Below are 20793 nucleotides of genomic sequence, written 5' to 3'. Positions count from 1 at the left end.
AAGTACACTATTACTTGGTCCCTCCAGTCTTGAACTGCTCTTGAACTCTGCCTGCATGTCTTCTTTGATGTCAGCCTGTTCTCAACCACCCCACTCTTTGAATGCATGCTTGCAAAGTCTTTTCAGGGTGACTCATTTCTTAATACTGGCCATTGCTCCCTGCTTTGTCGACTCAGAATTTGCTCAGCTATATAGTGTGTGCCTTATCTTCTCTTAGATGAAACTATCTGCCCAGGGGGTGTTATAATCTATGTTTAGTGCTTGGTGGTTTGGCAAAAGTATTGTTGTTGTGGTTTAGTCGTTTAGTCGTGTCCGACTCTTCGTGACGCCATGGACCAGAGCACACCAGGCAGTTCTGTCTTCCACTGCCTCCCACAGTTTAGTCAAACTCATGCTGGTAGCTTCGAGAACACTGTCCAACCATCTCGTCCTCTGTTGTCCCTTTCTCCTTGTGCCCTCCATCTTTCCCAACATCAGGGTCTTTTCCAGGGAGTCTACTCTTCTCATGAGGTGGCCAAAGTATTGGAGTCTCAGCTTCAGGATCTGTCCTTCCAGTGAGCACTCAGGGCTGCTTTCCTTAAGAATGGATAGGTTTGATCTTCTTGCGGTCCATAGGACTCTCAAGAGTCTCCTCCAGCACCATAATTCAAAAGCATAGGCTTCCCAAATATTCAGTGGGGCTTTCTCCCAAGATGACAGCAAAACTTGCATCAGTGATAGAACTGTGCATCTCCGCATCTCCTTGACGCATCTATTGTCACCTGAAACCTGAACAGCTGAGCTAGGCCATACAGTGGTACTTCGAGTTAAGTACTTAATTCATTCCGGAGGTCTGAATTAAGCTGAAACTGTTCTTAACCTAAAGCACCACTTTAGCTAATGGGGCCTCCTGCTGCTGCTACGCCACCAGAGGACGATTTCTATTCTCATCCTGAAGCAAAGTTCTTAACCTGAGGTACTATTTCTGGGTTAGTGGAGTCTGTAACCTGAAGCATATGTAACCTGAAGCGTATGTAACCTTGAGGTACCACTGTATTAACTTTTTCAAGATACGTGTACATGTATCTTGGTCTTTTAAGTTAGAGTTAAAATGCTCTATATAAAAAAAAGTAAAAGAGCCTGACTTTCATGGACTAGAAAGCCATATTAATACTCTTTCAGGTTGTGACTGAGAGTGATATTCCATGGCAAGATCATTATCCATGGGGTCTACTTGCTGCTAAAGTGGACCTGTGGTTTAAGGGCTCCCCTTGTAGCTACAGGTGACATGGGATTCTGTGCAATTGGGAAAGCAGTCCAGTGGAAGGAGGGAATGAATCTACCAGTCCTCTTTCGCCAGCTTTCCTGCTAAAAGACTATTTAAAAACTAGCCTCTTAGCAGACTGGTAAGTATTGCAGGCTAGCAATGTTCGTGGCCTTACTTTACTAACATGGCTGGTTGTTAATCTCTTTTTGCTGAGCACAGAATAAATCAAAGCTAGTTGCTAGTCATATCCCAGAAGAGTGATAGGACTTGAGCTGTGTGAATTAAGGAATTTGTACGTTGGATATCATGGGATCCTCCCTTTGCCATGTTTAGAAGGAGCACCCCGTGACAGCTGAACGGAGGACGATGCCAAATGCTGACACTAAAAGCAAAAAAGATTTGTCCCTGTAAAAGAATGAATTGGATCGGTTAACTCTGAATTACTGCTTCTGCATCTAACAGGCTTGTTTCTTAATTCAAGGTACAAGAGTGACTTGTGATGACTCTCAGTTCCAGTGTCACAATGGCCGCTGCATAACGCTGCTATGGAGATGTGACGGAGATCCAGACTGCACCGATGGCAGTGATGAACTGTCCTGTGGTAAGGAAGGTCTTGCATAACCACTGAGCCCGTAGTTGAGTAGCAAAGTAGCTCAGCAGGTCCTTTGGCCTGCCTTTGACATGCTTTGAGCTTGGGTAGCTGGCAGCAAACCATGAAGAGCAAAATGACTGCAGTTAGAGATTCACATCAGGCTTATCAAAGCATGCATCCCTACCAAGGGAGTCAGTTCCTTGGTTGCATGTGGGATGGGCCACTGGTTTTGACTAAGGCAATTGGGCAATTATTATTTTTTTCTCCCCCCCCTTTTTCTATAACATTTTATTGATTTTCCAAAAATAACAAAATGGGGGGGGGCAGAGAAAAAAATCATAACCAAATTAAACGATAATTTTTGTTTGACTTCCCTCCACTCCCCCTCTAGGTTCCATTATAATATACTTGCTCATGCACGTCCATGAAATATTATATCCTTGACAATCCAGTTTTAAAACCTCCATCTTATTGCAAGTGACTTTTAAAAGTTATACTGATGTAAAAATCTATACACAAAGCTTAAAAAAATATGCATTAAACAGTTGCCCTTTTTAATAATAATTTGTCCTGCACAGTTCAGTAATTTATTTTGTCAGTCTTCTTTTTCTTATCTTCTTTGGCCAGGGCTTCTTCCTCCTATAGAAGCTAGTTGGACTTGGCCTGACATCCAGTCTCATGTATTGGAACAAAGTCTTTTGCTCAAACAATCCTGTACATCTGTACTGTACATCTCAGTATCATAATTTCAATTTTTTTTAAACAGTCATTTTCCACATTTCCTTCAAATCTTTATATGTCTTTTCCCAGGCCCAGTTACTTCTTTTTCTTAAGGCTGTGCTCAGAACTCTGTCCTTTGTGCCATCTGACTTAGATCAACCTGAACCTTAAGTGTTGGCTTGCCTGACTCTTCTAAGTTGCTCCCTTGTTTATTTAGTAACGGTCAATACATAGATAAACAACTTGTAGTCTCTTGGAGATTCTGCCACCCTCAGGAGCTTGGGTGCCAATAGGCCAAGAGAGGGTCTTCTCTGTGGCAGCCCCTAAGTTGGGGGACTCCCTGCCCACAGTGGTGTGTATTGCAACTTCATTATACAGTTTGGGGCAAATGCTGTAGTTGCACCCCTTTCTCCTTTGACACCTGGGAACGTTAGATTTTCAAGACCCTGTTTTTCATGATTGTGTTTTTTAAAACTGTATTTTCAATCATTGAAACCTGCCCTGAGACCTTGGGGTGACGGAGAGGTAATAAAGTAACAGGCAGTGAAGTGTATGAGCATCCTTTGGTGGTGGCTCTGTCTATGCAATAGCCTTCTTATTGACAGCAGTCATGCTGCAATGTTCACTTCAACACAAGATCAAAACTTACTACTTTGCCCAGGGACTTTTATTGCGCTTTTTAACCAACCTTTCATCCGCTCTGCTTGTATTCTATGACCTCCATATGCATTATGATTGATTGGTTTTAGTGTATTGTATACTTGGTTTTATTCATGCCTTTCTTATATCCTGCTCTAGTACCCGTGTAGATGAAAAGTGCTTTAAAACAGCTTTTAGTAACACAGTACTCAATTTAGTGTTATATAGAGATGGGGACAATTGCAGTTCTGTCTGCATACTGAAGCAAGTCTTCCTAGTGTGCTCACCTCAGACACCTTGATGGCTACAGATTAGACCACACAGTCAGTGAACTTCTGTGCACAATAGGTCCATGCCTTATTATTAATTTTATTTATTCCCTGTCTGTCTGTCTGGGTTTCCCCAGCCACTCTGGGTGGCTTACAGCATATACCAAAACATAATAAAACCTCAAATATTTAAAACTTCCCTATGCAGGGCTGCCTTCAGATGTCTTCTAAACATCAGGTAGTTGTTTATTTCCTTGACATCTGATGGGAGGGCATTCCACAGGGTGGGCGCCACCACCGAGAAGGCCCTCTGCCTGGTTCCCTGTAACCTCACTTCTTGCAGTGAGGGAACTGCCAGAAGACTCTTGGAAGAGGACCTCGGGGTCTGGACTGAATGATGGGGTGGAATTGTATGGGCGAAAGATGGTGTCACTCATAGGCCCATGGCAGCAGCTGTCTTCTCTTCATACAATTCCTTGACTGCATGTTGTGAGAGCATTTTAAAACAAATCTTACAATGCAGCCACAGAGCTGCTCTAAGCAGCTGTAAAATCTCAAAGGAGAAAAGGGCAGCTCTTGAACCACCTCATATAAGTGTTGCTTTTGTTTGTTCATAAAACTGGGTGGTATTTTTATTTAGGATTTTCCCTTAAAAACAAACCTGCCCATGAATTGGATGAAATGGGGCTGGTTTCATAAAGATATGAACGACACAGGATTGAAATACATTGACCGTCCATCCTGGGTTTGGGAACTCTTGCTGAAAGACCTCTTGGGAAACAGAAAATTCCTCCTCCAAATGTTGAAGTGGAGCAAGCCTTCATCTCTTGGAGCAACAGGGCGACTATGTCATTCTGCCAACTTGTACTATAGCTGCACCTCAAAATATTCTGCTAGAGGTTGCTACCACGTTTTCTTTGAGGTCCAGCACACACACTTAGCATCCCTACCAAATTTATTCCATACACATCCTTTGGCATTTTGCTTCCTGTATTCTTCGTGTTGAGGAAGTGGCCAGAATCCTAACTAGGGTTTCATAGCTGTGCTGTGACTTCTGCAACAGGGCAGCTCCAAGGAGCATGAAATCCTGTGCGCTGGTCCTGTGGAGGACACTTGGCACCAACTATCACATTAGCTGGGCTAGGGCACTTGTTGATCGGAGCAGTTGAAAGCAAGTGTTGGTCTTTTCCCTGACAAATTCAGCAAAATGCTACTTCCTTGCAGTGAAGAAGACGTGTGCTGCATCCGATTTCGTGTGCCTAAGTGGGCAGTGTATACCGAACCGATGGCAGTGCGATGGGGACCCCGATTGTGAAGATGCGTCGGACGAGCGATCTGAACTTTGCTGTGAGTAGCCCGGTCCTTAACGCCGCAAGGCAACTGCACCACCTTCCCTTAAAGCTGGAGCCAAGTTGTGCCCAGGGCAGGCTGCTTCCATGCTTTTTCCATATTGCTGAGACAAAGAACCTCTTGCACTGAAGTTGCAGACATGCTCTTAAGCCGTTGGCCAGGAGACAGGCAGGGGGGAATTCGAATTCAGATTGCCCATGTCTGGCCTACAATCCAAACCTTCATCTACTTTCGCTACAAGGCTAGGCTTCTGGGGTCTTAGCCCCTTTCTCCACAATTAAGTAAAACTTTTTAGCATTAAACCAACCATTAGCTATATATTGGCAAATAACGTGGCATAAGCCAATGCATTATTACCCCCAAACGGGGTTATTGTGTTGTGGTAGCGTTTGGTATTTGTTTTAAATGTGTAAACAAACATCAAGCCAAATCTATGAAATATTAAAAATGCAAGATTCTCTTCCCCGCTCTCCCCCACAAAAGGTTAAGCTGCTCAAGACTTGCCTAAGATGCTGAAAGGGAGAACTGGCTTCCCCCTGTAGGGTTAGAGATCCCTGAGCAGGGCATAGACCAAGCCTCACTTGACTGCTACCTGCACTGACTTGCATGGGAGCTTTTTCAGTATTCCGGGTATTATTATTATTATTTTAAGTGAACTCTTGATCGCTTCTCAACAGACACAAGGAAGTGTGATATAGGGGAAGTCAGCTGTGGCCCTCAGTCAAGTCGCTGCATCCCCGTGTCCTGGAAATGCGATGGAGAGAGCGACTGCGATGCTGCTGAGGACGAAGACGATTGTGGTAAGTTCCTCAGGGCTGTGTGGATGACTTGGCCGCATCACACCCCATAACACACAGGAATTGTATTAGTATCCAGCCATGCAAATGCACACTAGAGGCAGTGTTTGCAGCTGATTTAGCATCTTGATAATGCAAGCATCAGTTCCTGTATCCAGTTGAGCAAAGCTTCAGTAAAATGGTGGTTGTGGTTTCTTGTCTCTACTTAAAGGTGTCGGAATGTTAAGGAAGGTAGGAGCGGATATATTGTTTTGAGATTATCCCTCCTTACACTAAGCAAACAGCAGAGCACATTCCCTTTGCAACTTGTTGGAGTTGATGATTAATTAGAATCCTTTAATTAAGCAATCCAGTCTGGATTGTCCAGCCTGGATTGTTCCTGATCAGTTTTCCCTTTTATTTCCCTCTTAAAATAATAATAAATAGGGACGCGGGTGGTGCTGTGGTCTAAACCACTGAGCCTAGGGCTTGTCGATCAGAAGGTCGCCGGTTCGAATCCCCACAACTGGACTTAACTGTCAGGGGTCCTTTACCTTTTTAAAATAACAACAACACAACACAGTCTTCTTTAAAAGTAAGAATAAAGTTTTACTCACATTCCGTTCCCAGCAGTAATCTAAAGGCAGGCTTTATCTTGTGGTTACAGTGAAAAGAAGTCTGAGCTGCATCTCAGACTTTCTGCTTTTGGGCTCCATCCTGTGTGAAGGTCGAGCCATGTGCTGGCTAAGAGCCAGGAGAGTCCAGGAGGAGGAGTCCGAGAGACCGAGAGAGATGGTTGCGTGGGCAGCCCTTTGCTCTGGTCTGCCAGGGTCATGCCCATCTACCTGGTCACACGGGGAGGAGCTCCAGAGCAGGTATGACAGGAAGTCCTTCCTGTCTGGAGCCACATTCCCCTGTGTGTCCATTCTAGGCAACGGGAAAATGTTGTACTTGACTGCTCTTGTAATAATACATCTCACAAAAGGGACTTGAGCAAATACCCCAGTAACATTTTCCAGGGGTAGTTGAGTCGGGCTGTGCACAGGCCCCAGACTTGCCCCATGGCTCCAGTCTTGGGAGCACTGGATTCACTCTGCCTGCGGACCAGCCCCAGCCCACCCTGGACCTGTTCCTAAATAAGTGCAAGGCAGGCCAGGGGCTGGGGAAAGAGACCTCCTCCTCCGCCACCTCCCCTCGGATCACCCTCTCATTTCCACAGTTGAGCAAAGGAGGCAATCTGCGTGGAAGGGTGGTGCTCTGCAGAACTTGTGTCACCCTCACATTGCCCACACGCCAGCTTTTGAGTGGAGGAGGGCATCAGGCAGGCAAGCAGGTTTTTCCTCCTTCCTGCCCCCTGACAACCGTGGATCATTCTGGGCCATCCCGTCAGACCTGTCATGATCCGTGGCTGCCTGAACCCAACTCATCCAATGCCAGAGTCCCTGGGAATAGGCCCAGTTTGACTCACACCTCAGCTGAATCCAGGGTGCTCAGCCCTGGTGTTGAATCTCAGGCAGAGATGCCACACAAAGCAGCAAACTGTAAAGTACCAAGAAGAGACAATGATCTAAATTAAAATCTCTGCATTTGCAAACTGCCATTTTAAATTAAAACATGTAGATGGCAACTTCAGGACTGCAGTGAGGATAGATGTTTTTCTTTCAGCATGAATTTTGCTATTCACCAATTGCTTAAGTTTCAAAATGTAGCCTTAATAAATAACTCGGTTGCTACGGTACTAAAATGCTCATTAATTTAGGTCCTAGATGAAGTGGAAACTTAACTGTTAAACCCATCCTGCTAGTGCTAAATACAGTCGTACCTTGGAAGATGAACGGAATCTGTTCTGGAAGTCCATTCGCCTGCCAAAACATTTGGAAACCAAAGCACGGCTTCTGATTGGCTGCAGGAAGTTCCTGCAGCCAATCGGAAGCCACATCAGATGTTCGGCTTCCAAAAATAGTTCGCAAACCAGAACAGTCATTTCCGGGTTTGTGGCGTTCGGGAGCCAAAACGTTGGAGAAGTAAGCTGTTCAAAAATCAAGGTATGACTGTATACTACAGTGTAAATCAAAAGATGTACTAGAGTTCCCTTGGTGTGCAAAATTAACCTGATCAGTGTAATATTTCGGTGTTTGGCAGTTCCCCACGGTGACTTCCTGTCAAGCAGCAGTGCCCAGCAAATAAAATTAAAAGCCGTGTTGTGTCTTCTTCCCCTTAGCCAACATAACTTGCAACCCAGAAGAGTTCACGTGTTCCAACGGCCAGTGCATCTCCAAAGACTTCGCTTGCAACGGGCACGAAGACTGTAGTGATGGCAGCGACGAGGTCGGCTGCGCGGCGCCCACTTGTCGGGTCGGCGAGTTCCAGTGCAAAAGCGAGAGCGACACTTGCATCCCAGTGAACTGGGTGTGTGATGGCGAACCAGACTGTACCGACTGGTCGGACGAGTCTTCGGAGCAGTGCGGCCACCAGCCGGTCCGGACTGTGAAATGTGGGGAGAGCGAAATGCTTTGTGACTCAGGAGACGAGTGTTTCCACAAGAAGTGGCGCTGTGACGGCGACACGGACTGCAAAGACGGCAGCGATGAGATCAACTGCTGTAAGTAGCAGGCCGTTGGTCCGCGGACGGCAGAAAGTGGCTCCTGGGCTCCTTCGGCTGTAAGCTGAGTTCTTGAACACCCTCTCCTCCCCCCCCCAGCTTTCCAGACATGCAGACCCGACCAGTTCAGATGTGAGGATGGGAACTGCGTCCATGGGACCAGGCAGTGCAACGGTGTGAGGGACTGCATAGATGGATCCGATGAAGTGAACTGCCAAGTAGGTAAGTGGGGAGCATCACGGAGCAGGGAAGATGATGGGCCTGAAACCTCAAGAAATGCTATGCAAAATGCAATCTGGAGTGAACTTGGTGATGCCTCTGGTGACCTTCCTATTGAAGGCTCTTGCAGGCCCATAAAGGTAAAGGGACCCCTGACCATTAGGTTCAGTCGTGGCCGACTCTGGGGTTCCGGCGCTCATCTCGCTTTATTGGCCGAGGGAGCCGGCGTACAGCTTCCAGGTCTTGTGGCCAGCATGACTAAGCTGCTTCTGGCGAACCAGAGCAGCGCACGGAAACACCTTTTACCTTCCCGCTGGAGTGGTACCTATTTATCTACTTGCACTTTGATGTGCTTTCAAACTGCTAGGTTGGCAGAGGCAGGGACTGAGCAATGGGAGCTCACCCCATCGCGGGGATTTGAACTCCTGACCTTCTGATCGGCAAGTCCTAGGCTCTGTGGTTTAACCCACAGCGCCACCCGCGTCCTTAGTTGCATGCCCATATAGTGCCTCAATATCATCAAAGGGCAATATCTCAACATTGAATTAAAAAGGGGGGCTTAAGGTGTTGCTGCTCATATTTTTATTAGTCTAGATGTCATGTGGTTTTTAAGTGCTTCTTCATAGTATAAGCAGTCATGGGAAGGTGGCATACTTTAAATGGTAGAATATGTATTAAGTCGACACCAATAACAGTTTGTTGACAACAGCCACAGCATTTTGAGCTTGGTACGACAGCTGTTTAACGTGGTCCGTCTCTTCTCTGTGACCTTCAGCGAATCAGTGTACCGGACCTGGCAAGTTCAGGTGCAGAAGTGGCGAGTGCATCGAGTCCAGCAAAGTTTGCAACCAGAAGCAGGACTGCAAAGACTGGAGCGATGAACCTCTCAAAGAATGCAGTAAGTTGGAGGTAGCGTAGTATGGATTGTTGGCACCCAGGACACTTGAATAGGTCTGTGTCTTCTTAGATCTATCAAACAAACAAACAAACAAACAAACCACCTTCCTTTCAAGGTTGGAACTTTAAACGTAGCTGAACCACATTCACCAGCAGCATGCGTTCCATGTCCTTTTTGAAGCAGGCAAGGCAAAGCTCCTTGCTACCTGCATATTAGGAGTAAAGCGATTTCCCCACTAGAGCAATCAAGTGTCACACAGCTCTAATGGGTCATGTGCTAATTCAACAACTCAGCCTCCAATTCTCTCTCTGTTGCAACAGGCATCTCTAGAAGATTTAGGGAGGTATTGCATCAGCATCAGGGAAGGTATTGCTTCTAAGCCCAGGGGTCAGCAAACTTTTTCAGCAGGGGGCCAGTCCACTGTCCTTCAGACCTTGTGGGGGGCCGGACTATATTTTTTGGGGAAATATGAATGAATTCCTATTCCCCACAAATAACCCAGAGATGCATTTTAAATAAAAGGACACATTCTACTCATGTAAAAACATGCTGATTCCTGGACCATCTCTGGGCCGGGTTTAGAAGGTGATTGGCCTGGATCTGACCCCCGGGCCTTAGTTTGCTTACCCATGTTCTAAGCACAAGAAGCAAATCTCACAAACAACTGAGTGGCCCTTCTCATGTCTTCCAGACGTCAACGAGTGCCTTGTGAACAACGGAGGCTGCTCTCATATCTGCAGGGACCTGGTTATAGGCTATGAATGTGATTGTCCTGCTGGTTTTGAGTTGATAGACAGAAAAACATGTGGAGGTGAGCATTCTGTGACAAGATGGTATTCCTGAAACTTGCATTCCTATCGTAGTGCAATGCTAAGTAGCTTTTCTCTTCCAGACATTGATGAATGCTTGAACCCAGGTATCTGCAGCCAAATCTGCATCAATACAAAGTTGGGGTACAAATGCGAATGTAGCCGGGGCTACCGGATGGACCCACAAACTCTAGTATGTAAGGCAATCGGTAAGCAGCTTGAGTGGTTCTGGCACTAAGCAACTCTTCATCCTGGTGTCCATAATTTTCCTCTTGAGGATGTAAAACAATCGCGAACTCCTTTCCGGGCACCTTCCCAGAGCCTTGCATCTCAGAGAGATGAATGAAAGTTGTCCACCTTGCAAAATGTCCCAGGAGGACTGCTGTAATTGACATTGGGTGCCCCTGGTTGCCTCTGAAGCCTAATCAGCTGGGATCTGAATTCCTGAAATGCATAATGGGAATGAGGAGACATGAATGGCTGTGCAGAGCCTGCAGATGGGGGGGAAATGGTCCATGGAGGAACTTGTTTGAAAGTGGGCGCTCAGGGTAAAAAGCTATTTCTGCACCATCTGGCTGCTCACTTCACCTACTAATCTATTATTGCAGGTGGAGAACCAAGTCTGCTTTTTACGAATCGCTGGAACATCAGGCAGTTTGCCCTGGAAAGACAGGACTATACCCAGCTCATCGGAGACTTGAGGAACGTGGTGGCCTTGGATGCGGACATGGCTGAGCATGCCATCTTTTGGGCGGACATTGGCCCAAATGCTCTCCTCAGGTAAGCTTTTTCCATTCAGGTGATGGAACTGCAGAGCTGCTTGCACTCCTACCTAAAGAGTAGCAACTTTTGACTTGGCTGACTTGCAATAGATCACCAAACCTCCCCTTAAGACTATGCAGCTTATTTTTTTGGTGAAGACAATGTCTTGTACGCTACTCTCGGCCTCAACTTGATAATGGATAATCAACAGTGTGGGCCTTTCAGGTTACCCGACACACAGGTTCAGCTGAAGAACAGACCCTTGGATTTCTTTTGGGGGAAGTATAGAGGAATAGAATAATAGAATTAGAGTTGGAGAGGATTGCCTGGTTCCCCTCCGCCCTGCAATGCAGGAATATGCAGCTGTCCTATACAGGGATCAAACCTGCAACCTTGATGTTATCAGCACCAGGCCCTAACCAACTGAGCTCTGCAGTGCTGGCTGCTACCATAAAGCACAATCTACCAAACAGCGCTGTGCAAAATTTTGTACTTGGAGAGAACCTTCTAATAATGAGGGCTCCCTTAAGGTGTTGAGCTACTATGCCTGTACAGTGGTACCTTGGTTCTCAAACGCCTTGGTACTCAAACAACTTGGAACCCAAACACTGCAAACCCGGAAGTAAGTGTTCCAGTTTGCAAACTTTTTTTTGAAGCTGAACGTGCTCCATTTTGAGTATTATGCTTCCAATTTGGGTTCCACACTTCCATTTTGAGTGTTGCGCTGAGGTCTGTCTCTCTTTGCTATTTATTTTACTTTTTTGACTTTTTTGTTTTGTTTTTGTGACTGTGTGGAACTCAGTTCAGCTACTGATTGATTGATTGATTGATTGATTGTGTGACTGCAGTACATTGTTTATTGCTTTCATTTTATGGATCAATGGTCTCGTTAGAATCAGTGGCTCTCAACCTGTGGGTCCCCAGATGGTGTTGGACTACAACTCCCATCATCCCTGAGCTCTGGCCTTGCTAGCTAGGGATGATGGGAGTTGTAGTTCAACAACATCTGGGGACCCACAGGTTGAGAAAGGCTGCAGATAGTAAAATTCATGTTAAATTGCTGTTTTAGGGGTTGTTTTTAAAAGTCTGGAACGGATTAATCTGTTTTGCATTACTTTCTATGAGAAAGCGCACCTTGGTTTTGGAACGGACTTCCGGAATGGATTAAGTTTGAGAACCAAGGTACCACTGTACCCAGTTTAAAAATGGCTATCAAATTAGCTAGATGTCACTAACACAGTTTAGTTTCAAATGCAGCTGAGCAGATACGTGAGCAAACTAAAAGTCCTGGGCACCTGTTTTTGCTTGGTACCAGGCACACAGACCCAGGAGGGAAGCCCAGCTGAAACCTTACTGTGTGTGACTGCCAAAACATACTAGATGGCAAGTTTGATGGCCAAAATCAATTTCCTTAGATGGGTGGCCTTGGGGTATTAAGTAGCCACCATCTCAGAGTCTCAACTTGTAGATCAGGGGGTTAGTAATCTCCAGCCAATGGGCCAAAGGTGCCTCCAGCCCTGGGAATTCTCATCAGGCCATGTTTCTGATCTGCATCCTTCACAGCTTCTCCTTAGCTTGAATGTATTGTAGAACTGGGCTGCCTCTCGCTTGACTTGGTGGAAAATGTGTTGTGTGAGGATCTCCAGCTTTTGTATGGTTGGAAATTAGCTGATTTCACATGGGAACGTTCCCTGCATGTAGCTCCCAGTAGGTTTGCCATGAGGAAAATGTACCCCTTAAGCTGCAAGCTTGTTCTAGCTAAATCTGAGTCTAGGATTAACTTGGAGCCCCACACATTGGGTTTGGGGCAGTCTGGGCAGTGTATCCATATATCTCAACTTAATGAGATATTTCTTCCCAGCACCTCAATCACTTCTAATAACAAGCCACTACAGCACCGCCGGATCATAGAGAATGTGCAGAATCCTGCAGGAATTGCTTTTGACTGGATATACAAGAACATCTACTGGACGGATTCTTCTCTCAAGTCCATTTCTGTGGCCAGCCTGAATGGTGCTAAAAGGAAGGTCCTCTTCAACACGGACTTAAAAGAGCCCGCCTCTCTTGCTGTGGATCCCCTTACTGGGTAAACAATGTTTAGATGTCTGAGATCATCTTAACTGAATAAACCTTGATGATTTTTGAGGCTCTCTCATATAACCTATCCTCACAAGGGTGCAGCATTCCAAGACGTGTAGCAGCACTTGCAGGAAAGAGAGAGAGAGGAAACCCTCAATTTGAGAGAACGTTATTGAGGATTCCATTGGGGAATCCAGAAAAGACAGCAATAACTTGCTTCATAAACCTTTATATCTTTGCCAATGTAAGCACATCTATGTTGAATAGACAGGAAGTGGTACTGGAAGAATTGCTAGTAACTTAATGCCAGAGTAGCTGCCCACGATACTTACCCAGGCATAGGCAAACTCCAGCCCTCCAGATATTTTTTGGACTACAATTCCCATCATCCCTGACCACTGGTCCTGTTAGCCAGGGATGATGGGAATTGTAGTCCCAAACATCTGGAGGGCCAGAGTTTGCCTATGCCTGTATTTGACCACCCTGGTTGAGAAAGGACTGTTTTTCTAGGCTTGATCTATATGCTTTGGTGCATTTGCGCAACAAAAGAATGACCCTGAGGGAAGATACCTGTCCTTTCTGTAATTTGGTACAAACAGGAACTAGGGGTGGGCGATACTTGCTTTCCAACCTTGTAATAGATCACCAGCTAAACTTTGCGATATGGCGGTATATTATGATGTTGGAAGGGAGGAAGAAAGCAGTTGCCGGCTGAGTAGATGATTGGCGTCACCGTGTGTAGCTTCTACCTCTTGCTAGTGAGGCTGGGCGTGTGGTGCTGTCCCAGGCAGAATGCATCAGCTGGGGCACTGCTGGGCACTGTGGCGCCACCAGCCTCCCCGGAACCGCTAGCCATGGCTCCCTCTGACCGGAGTCTCTCTTGGCCACCAGAAGGCACCGTTCCACTCGGCACGAGGAGGGGTGGAGGGAGGAGGCAGCCTGCTAGCACTCCCACAGCCAGGGAAAGGAACAAAGGCACGGGTGGCAGGCAGGAAAGTCCCACTCGCGAGGTGGGTTGCTGGGCTGCGGAGGGAGGGGGTGGACCAGGCAACCCGACTGCAGGCTGCGAGGCTCACTGCAAGTGAGGTGAGCAGGGATTTGTGATCCGTTGCCTGATCAGAAATTCCAAACTTGTTCTTGCCATTTTTAACTTTAAACCGGTTTTAGACAAGACGTTGCCTGGGCCTGCCAGGAACTGATGCATAAAAAGGCCTGTTAGCCAAAATCAGCCAAAGTTTTGAGGCGAAACTCTAGTGAGTGCAACTGCTGAGGAAGAAACATGCAAAACGATCTAGGCAGCCGAGTCGACTCCTGACAGTTTTTACCTGGTTTCTCTTACAGCTTCATGTATTGGTCTGATTGGGGTGAACCAGCCAAAATTGAGAAAGCAGGGATGAATGGACTTGACAGGCAACAACTTGTGACAACAGATATTGAGAGGCCTAATGGGATTGCACTAGGTATATAAATGTTCTTCCTACCGTGCTGGAATTCCTTGTTGAAGGAATTCTTGGAGTTGGATTAACTGGGATGAGTGCCTTAAGGGTGTGAAAGCAAGTAGTCTTCTGGGATGAACTGCTTTGGGCCAGAACATGATGAGACCTTTCCCCACCCCAAATCAAGCCAATACCCAGCCTTGGGGGTATTTGACATGCTTCCATGGCTTCGCTCTATGATCATTGCCATTGACTTCAGGATCCTGTAATCTGCATTTTGTGGTGCCTTAATTACCCATTGCATAGCCAAGGACGCTACTGCAAAACCTCCTTAGAAATCTAGGCTTAGAAGTGCATTTAGGCAAGCTCTTGTCAAAACTTGGCTGCATTCTGAGATGTTTTCTCTTCAGATCGTGTGAAGAATCGTCTCTACTGGGTTGATTCTAAGCTGCACAAGCTGTCCAGTGTTGATCTGAATGGGCACGACCGAAGGATTGTGTTGGAATCCCATGAATTCCTTGCTCATCCCCTTGCTCTGACGATATTTGAGGTAAGAACCAAGGTCTCAGTGAGAGGCAGCGTGGCTTAATGGGTAGAGTGTCAGGTTGTGACCTGGGAGACCAGGGTTCAAATTCCCAGTGGGCCATGAAGCTCGCCGGCTGACCTTGGGCCAGTCAGTCACTCAGTCTAACCAACCTCACAGGGCTGTTGAGAGAATGAATTGGGGAGGGAAAAGAACCATGTATGCCACATTGAGCTTCTTGGAAGAAAAGGTGGTCTGTGAATGTGAGAAATAAATTAGCAAGCTAAGAGTGGTGACAAGTCATTTGAGCTTCAGAAATGCTGTTGTCTTCCATAATAATGGAGCTGGGCCAGGTGGCTAGTGCTAGTGAACTAAATGGCTGCTGAAAGGTTGCTCCATTTAACTTGACTCGTGGAATTTGATGGAAAACATGCCTGGTCCTCACTTGCATTCTTTTTAACTTCAGCAGTTCAAAGAATAATCCTTCAGTCTGATATAACCACCTTCCCTCCCCCCCCCCAGGACACCATTTACTGGACAGATGGTGAAAACGAAGCTGTGTACGGTGCAAATAAGTTTACGGGCGCTGAGCTGGAAACCGTAGTCAACAACTTGTATGATGCTCGGGACATCATTGTGTATCATGAACTTGTACAGCAATCAGGTAACAGGAGTCGTCAGGTGCAATGCAAGAAAGCTTTCAATAAGCTTTCTGGGCCAACTTTTAAATGCCATCTCAGAACTTCTCTTCCACCAGGTCTAGGCAGGCAATTAAGGGTACATCTCCCACAATACACTGCAGCCAGTTGGACTTGATCAGGCATCTCAAAACTCAGCCCTCCAGCTGTTTGGGGACTAAAATTCCCATCATCCCTGATGGTCCTGTTAGCTAGGGATGATGGGAGTTGTAGTCCCAAAAATCTGGAGGGCTGAGTTTGGGAAAGCCTACACTAGATGATCCCTTCCCTTTCCATTGCTTACTACTTGTTTTTAACTTTTTTTCTAATCTTCATGGTTTTATATTGTTGTAAACTGTTGTGATATATATTTAGGGTAGGTAAAGGTAAAGGGACCCCTGACTATCAGGTCCAGTTGTGGCCGACTCTGGGGTTGTGGCGCTCATCTCGCTTTATTGGCTGAGGGAGCCAGCGTACAGCTTCCAGGTCATGTGGCCAGCATGACTAAGCCGCTTCTGGTGAACCAGAGCAGCACACGGAAATGCTGTTTACCTTCCCGCTGGAGCGGTACCTATTTATCTACTTGCACTTCGTGCTTTCAAACTATGAGGTTGGCAGGAGCTGGGACCGAGCAATGGGAGCTCACTCCATTGCGGGGATTCGAACCACCGACCTTCTGATCGGCAAGTCCTAGGCTCTGTGGTTTAACCCACAGTGCCACCTGCGTCCCTTATGTTTATGGTACAGTGGTATAAAAATACTTTCAGAAATGAATCTGTTTAAAGTTGCCACAGTGCATCTGAGAGGGAAGTGAATGGTTGGCCCAAATTATGCCTTCAGTCATCCAAGTTCTGACTGTAACTTGCTCTCAGTCCATGGTTTACTTTGGCAAAAGTCAAGGGACAAATAGCATCCTATGCTAGAAAGACTCTCTGTTCTCGCATTTTCTCTTGGAAGACACTCCCATTATAGGAAGATGAGCACCATGTTGAGTATAGCCTTGACTGCAAGCCAAACGTTGCGATGGCTCGCCTAGTAAACTGATCACAGCCTTTGCCGTCTTGATGGAAGTTTAAGTTCTGATACGAGATGAACATGCTTGGAAACATCTCTCCACAGGAAAGAACTGGTGTGAAGATGAGAACATGACAAATGGAGGCTGCGAATATCTGTGCTTGCCTGCTCCCCAGATCAATGACCGTTCGCCAAAGTATACTTGCATTTGTCCCGATGGCGACATGTTGCAAGATAATGGCTTAAGATGCAGAGGTACACTTGCATGCTCCTTGGAGTTGCGTCTCGTGAGTCTTTGCCCCGTCCATCTTGTGCATTAATATTGTCCAAAATGCTTTGATGTGGTCGTTCAGTGGCATATTCTGGCTGGCATCTACATACTCATGGATTTCACAAGCTATAGTAGGCATCTGTTAAATTCAGATGTCGTCCTGATAATAATTGCAGTAATGCATTGTGAGCTGCCTCAATCTCCTTTTCTGAGACGGCATTGGACAAAAGATAATCTCCGCAGTGGGATGTATGCTGACATACGACCTACTGGGAGGCAAAGTGCCTTGAAAAAGCAAGCTCTGTTAATCCAGAATGCTAGTTCTAGGTGGGAAAGGTTTGCTAGTTGAAGTATGAAACCTCACATATCAACCTACTATAGCATCTCTTGGAGCGCTGCATAATTGGCATTCCTAAGAGCAATGTGTTCAACTGGTCCTGCAGCTTGCTTCTAAGCATAACATAGCTCAGACTTCAGCCTTGGCTTTTATTTTCCAGCATAGTTCTGAAAAACATTTGACCTCTCCAGTGGCGTAGCGTGGGGGGTGCAGGGGGGGCCGGCCGCACCGGGCGCAACATCTGGGGGTTAGGGTTAGGGATAGGGTTAGGGGGCGCAAATCCAGGGTTAGGGGGCACAAATTACTTGCCTTGCCCCGGGTGCTGACAACCCACGCTACGCCACTGGACCTCTCGACCTCTTATTTTAAAAATGCAAAAAATTAAAAATGGCTTAAGTGGCCAAGAGCTAGATAACTTGAGCCTGACTTTCTAAGCATTTAAGAGCTGATCTGATGACAGATCTACTGCGTTACGAAGCTGCAGCAGACGGCTGACATCTTGCAATCCACAGCTAATTTGAGACGTGCATGAACATGCTCATCTGTAGATGCGCCGCCTCCACAGAACAAGGACCCAGTCAATCCTGGGCTTCAAAGTTGCTGATCTATAATTTCAGGTACAGGAGCTGCTGAGGCAAAAGAGAACAGCAGAACAGAAAAACCACCTGGACCACTTTCTGGAGGTATTGGTCCTAATGCAGCGTGCTGGTGGTGGAGCAGAATAAGCAAAGGATCCCACCACTTATGCTCAGCGCAAGGGGGGGGGGCACAGAGGTCTTTATGCAGACCTTGCGTGTTTGGGTTAGTCCAAGGAACACTGAGCTAAGCTCAGGGCTGGATTTAGGTTTGATGAGGCCCTAAGCTCCTGAAGGTAATGGGAGGGGGCCCTTTCTATGTCCAGCTGTCCTTTGTCCACAACAAATTGTCACTGTTTTTTGTGTTGAATATATGCTATATGGTAATTTATGGACCTCATAGGTATCTCAAGCCATTTGCACATAACAAAATATGTATGTTATCAAAGTAATTGAACTGAAATACAATCAAGAAGTATTTTAATAGTGAAATACAATTAAGAAGGGTTTCGGCGGTCGTGCATGCACAGAAGCACCAAATCACAACCCACGCGTGCGCAGACACGGGTTGCGAATGTGCATCCCTCATGGATCACATTCACAACCCGAGAGTCGACTATAATGCAAACACATTGGCACCTTAGAGACCAACTAAGTAGTTCTGGGTATAAGCTTTCCTGTGCATGCACACTTCTTCAGATACCTTATACCCAGAACTAACTTAGTTGGTCTCTAAGGTGCTACTGGACAATTTATTTATTTATTTTATTTATTTCGTATGTGTGAGACCAACACGGCTATCTACCTGAATCTATGGTCTGGATTGACTTCCTTTCTTTGCTAAGGAAACAGCTGACAACAGGCATTATTCCTAGCAATTGCTACAGTGTAAGAATAATCTAGGATTACCCCCAAGCTGCAGACCTCAAGGGAGAGTGTGCAGACTCTTAGAGGTCTCTAGATGCCCCCCTCCCAATCAACAGTAACTTGGTCTTTTCTCAAAACAAAATAAAAAAATTCCTTCCAGTAGCACCTTAAAGACCAACTAAGTTAGTTCTTGGTATGAGCTTTTGTGTGTATGCACACTTCTTCAGATACACTCTGATACTGTCTGCTGCAGCTTCGTAACGCAGTAGATCTGTCATCAGATCAGCTCTTAAATCTGAAGAAGAGTGCATCTGAAGAGTGTATCTGAAGAAGTGTGCATACACACGAAAGCTCATACCAAGAACTAACTTAGTTGGTCTTTAAGGTGCTACTGGAAGGAATTTTTTTATTTTGTTTTGACTATGGCAGACCAACATGGCTACCTATCTGTAATTGGTCTTTTCTGTCCTAAGCTTCATGCTACCATTTCCCACTCAGAATTGTAATGCCCATTGGGTAGGCCTTGGAGCCTTCAGAGTTGATCCTTCTCTTACCTGAACTGGAATATCCCCTTCTGACTCTGGCCAGCAGAGCTATTGCACCAGGTAGTGATGCCATGATGCACTGGCCAATATCTTAAAACAAGGGAATTTATGGCAGCTCACCTCAATTTTTTGAGTGGGAACCAGCTTGGCAAGCGGCTCATTTCTGTCGGAACTATGGGATGGAAAGCCAGCTGGCTTGGCCCCAGCCCGAACGTCTCCCTTCTCAGTCTTGCTGCTGCAAAGATCAATCAGTCATCCTCCTCCGACGTGCATCCGCGACTCATTCTGCTGTGCATGCAAGAGCACACATTACTCAGCAGAGTAAACACACAACAGATCAGGCTCGAGGCAGGGATACTATACTAAACTACGCATTTATTATACATAAATCAGGACACAGAAAAACATGGCCTTTCTCCTTGTCGTTCTTCTCGGAGAGAGAGAGAAAACAAAAGCAATACAGAGCGGATGTTCCGCTCACAGGACTCCAGCAATCTGTAAACAGACATGTGACATGTAACAATCTCACATATCTGCAGCAAGGGTGGAATGGAATTTCCAACAATTTCCTCCGCCAAAGTTCAGGCAACTTTGCCTCCCCTAGCGTTCAAACTGTTTAGTAGACAAAGCTTTCTACCAGATGTGGAAAGCTTTTAAAACACTTAACTGGGGTTGCGCTTGGGAGTGAATGAAATGGCTGTTTCTTTCTTCCTAGGACAAAATCTAAGCAGTCCAGTTTCAGAAGAGCTTTCTTCATCCAGAAGTTCTTCAGCAGCATGGGCCATTCTTCCCGTATGTAAGTAGAAGACTTTGCCCTGAAATCGTGCAAGGTATTTTCACTGTACCTCCCTCCTGATCAAGGGCCCAACCCCATGTTCAGGGAGAGGGCTGGCCCCCCTTAAAATTCCTTGGCAGCCTTGCGTGCACTCCATGGAATGTGCTCATGTCGCATGCACAAGCCACGGGGTGTGCGCATGACACGTCCACATGCTGACATCATGCATGCATGCTCCACTGAAGCCACGCAGCCGCAGCCCCCTCAGTCGTGGGAGCAAGGTGGCACATTTGCTCCTTCTGATGGCTGCATTCAACCTAGGCCACCGAAGGCTATTCTGCAGTCTGAGCTGGGCTAAGATGCTCCAGAGGAACATCGCCTTGCCATTTCTTTCAGTGTTGTTGACCATGGCGGCGGCAGGCAGCTACTTCATGTGGCGCAACTGGCAACACAAGAACATGAAAAGCATGAATTTTGACAATCCAGTGTACTTGAAAACGACGGAAGAAGACCTCTCTATAGACATCGGAAGACACAGCGCTTCAGTGGGCCACACGTATCCAGCTGTAAGTGAAGGGGGTGGAACTGAAGATAGTAAATATTAGGCACCAGAAATAAGTACTCCTAGAATGGTGTAGCAGAATATTGCATCACTTCCCTGTCATATCTGAAACAGTGGTGCCATCAATGTGTTGTCCTCCTGACGCATAATCCCTGGTCTGTGTGGTCCCAGGGGTCAGGGATTTTGGGAATGCAGGGCACTACAGTGATACCTCGGGTTACAGACTCCGCTAACCCGGAAGTAGTACCTC

General features: G+C 46.3%; 1 protein-coding gene and 1 long non-coding RNA gene across 3 annotated transcripts in view; one reads left to right on the top strand and one right to left on the bottom strand.

Annotated features, from left to right (window-relative positions):
* Window positions 1–20793, top strand: part of VLDLR (very low density lipoprotein receptor) — a 28263-nt gene that overhangs the window by 5963 nt on the left and 1507 nt on the right. Inside the window, exons 2-18 of one of the 2 annotated variants that reach the window (XM_081844992.1) lie at window positions 1728–1847; window positions 4691–4813; window positions 5494–5616; window positions 7814–8194; window positions 8294–8416; window positions 9189–9311; window positions 10003–10122; window positions 10204–10329; window positions 10729–10900; window positions 12744–12968; window positions 14303–14421; window positions 14808–14947; window positions 15443–15584; window positions 16717–16866; window positions 17837–17902; window positions 19922–20002; window positions 20378–20547. In XM_081844992.1, the coding sequence (XP_081701118.1) occupies window positions 1728–1847; window positions 4691–4813; window positions 5494–5616; window positions 7814–8194; window positions 8294–8416; window positions 9189–9311; window positions 10003–10122; window positions 10204–10329; window positions 10729–10900; window positions 12744–12968; window positions 14303–14421; window positions 14808–14947; window positions 15443–15584; window positions 16717–16866; window positions 17837–17902; window positions 19922–20002; window positions 20378–20547 (2504 nt within the window). The remainder of the gene's footprint in view (window positions 1–1727; window positions 1848–4690; window positions 4814–5493; window positions 5617–7813; window positions 8195–8293; window positions 8417–9188; window positions 9312–10002; window positions 10123–10203; window positions 10330–10728; window positions 10901–12743; window positions 12969–14302; window positions 14422–14807; window positions 14948–15442; window positions 15585–16716; window positions 16867–17836; window positions 17903–19921; window positions 20003–20377; window positions 20548–20793) is intronic. The other variant, XM_081844993.1, reaches the window with a different exon arrangement.
* LOC309332550 overlaps window positions 10382–20793 on the bottom strand; it is a 55135-nt gene continuing 44723 nt past the window's right edge. Inside the window, exon 3 of the long non-coding RNA XR_014152165.1 lies at window positions 10382–10564. This is a non-coding gene — a long non-coding RNA (uncharacterized lncRNA). The remainder of the gene's footprint in view (window positions 10565–20793) is intronic.

This window comes from Podarcis erhardii (genome assembly GCF_964252035.2).
Source record: "Podarcis erhardii genome assembly, chromosome: 17".
Taxonomy (NCBI): Eukaryota; Metazoa; Chordata; class Lepidosauria; order Squamata; family Lacertidae; genus Podarcis; species Podarcis erhardii.
This window is presented reverse-complemented; position numbering and strand designations above follow the sequence as displayed.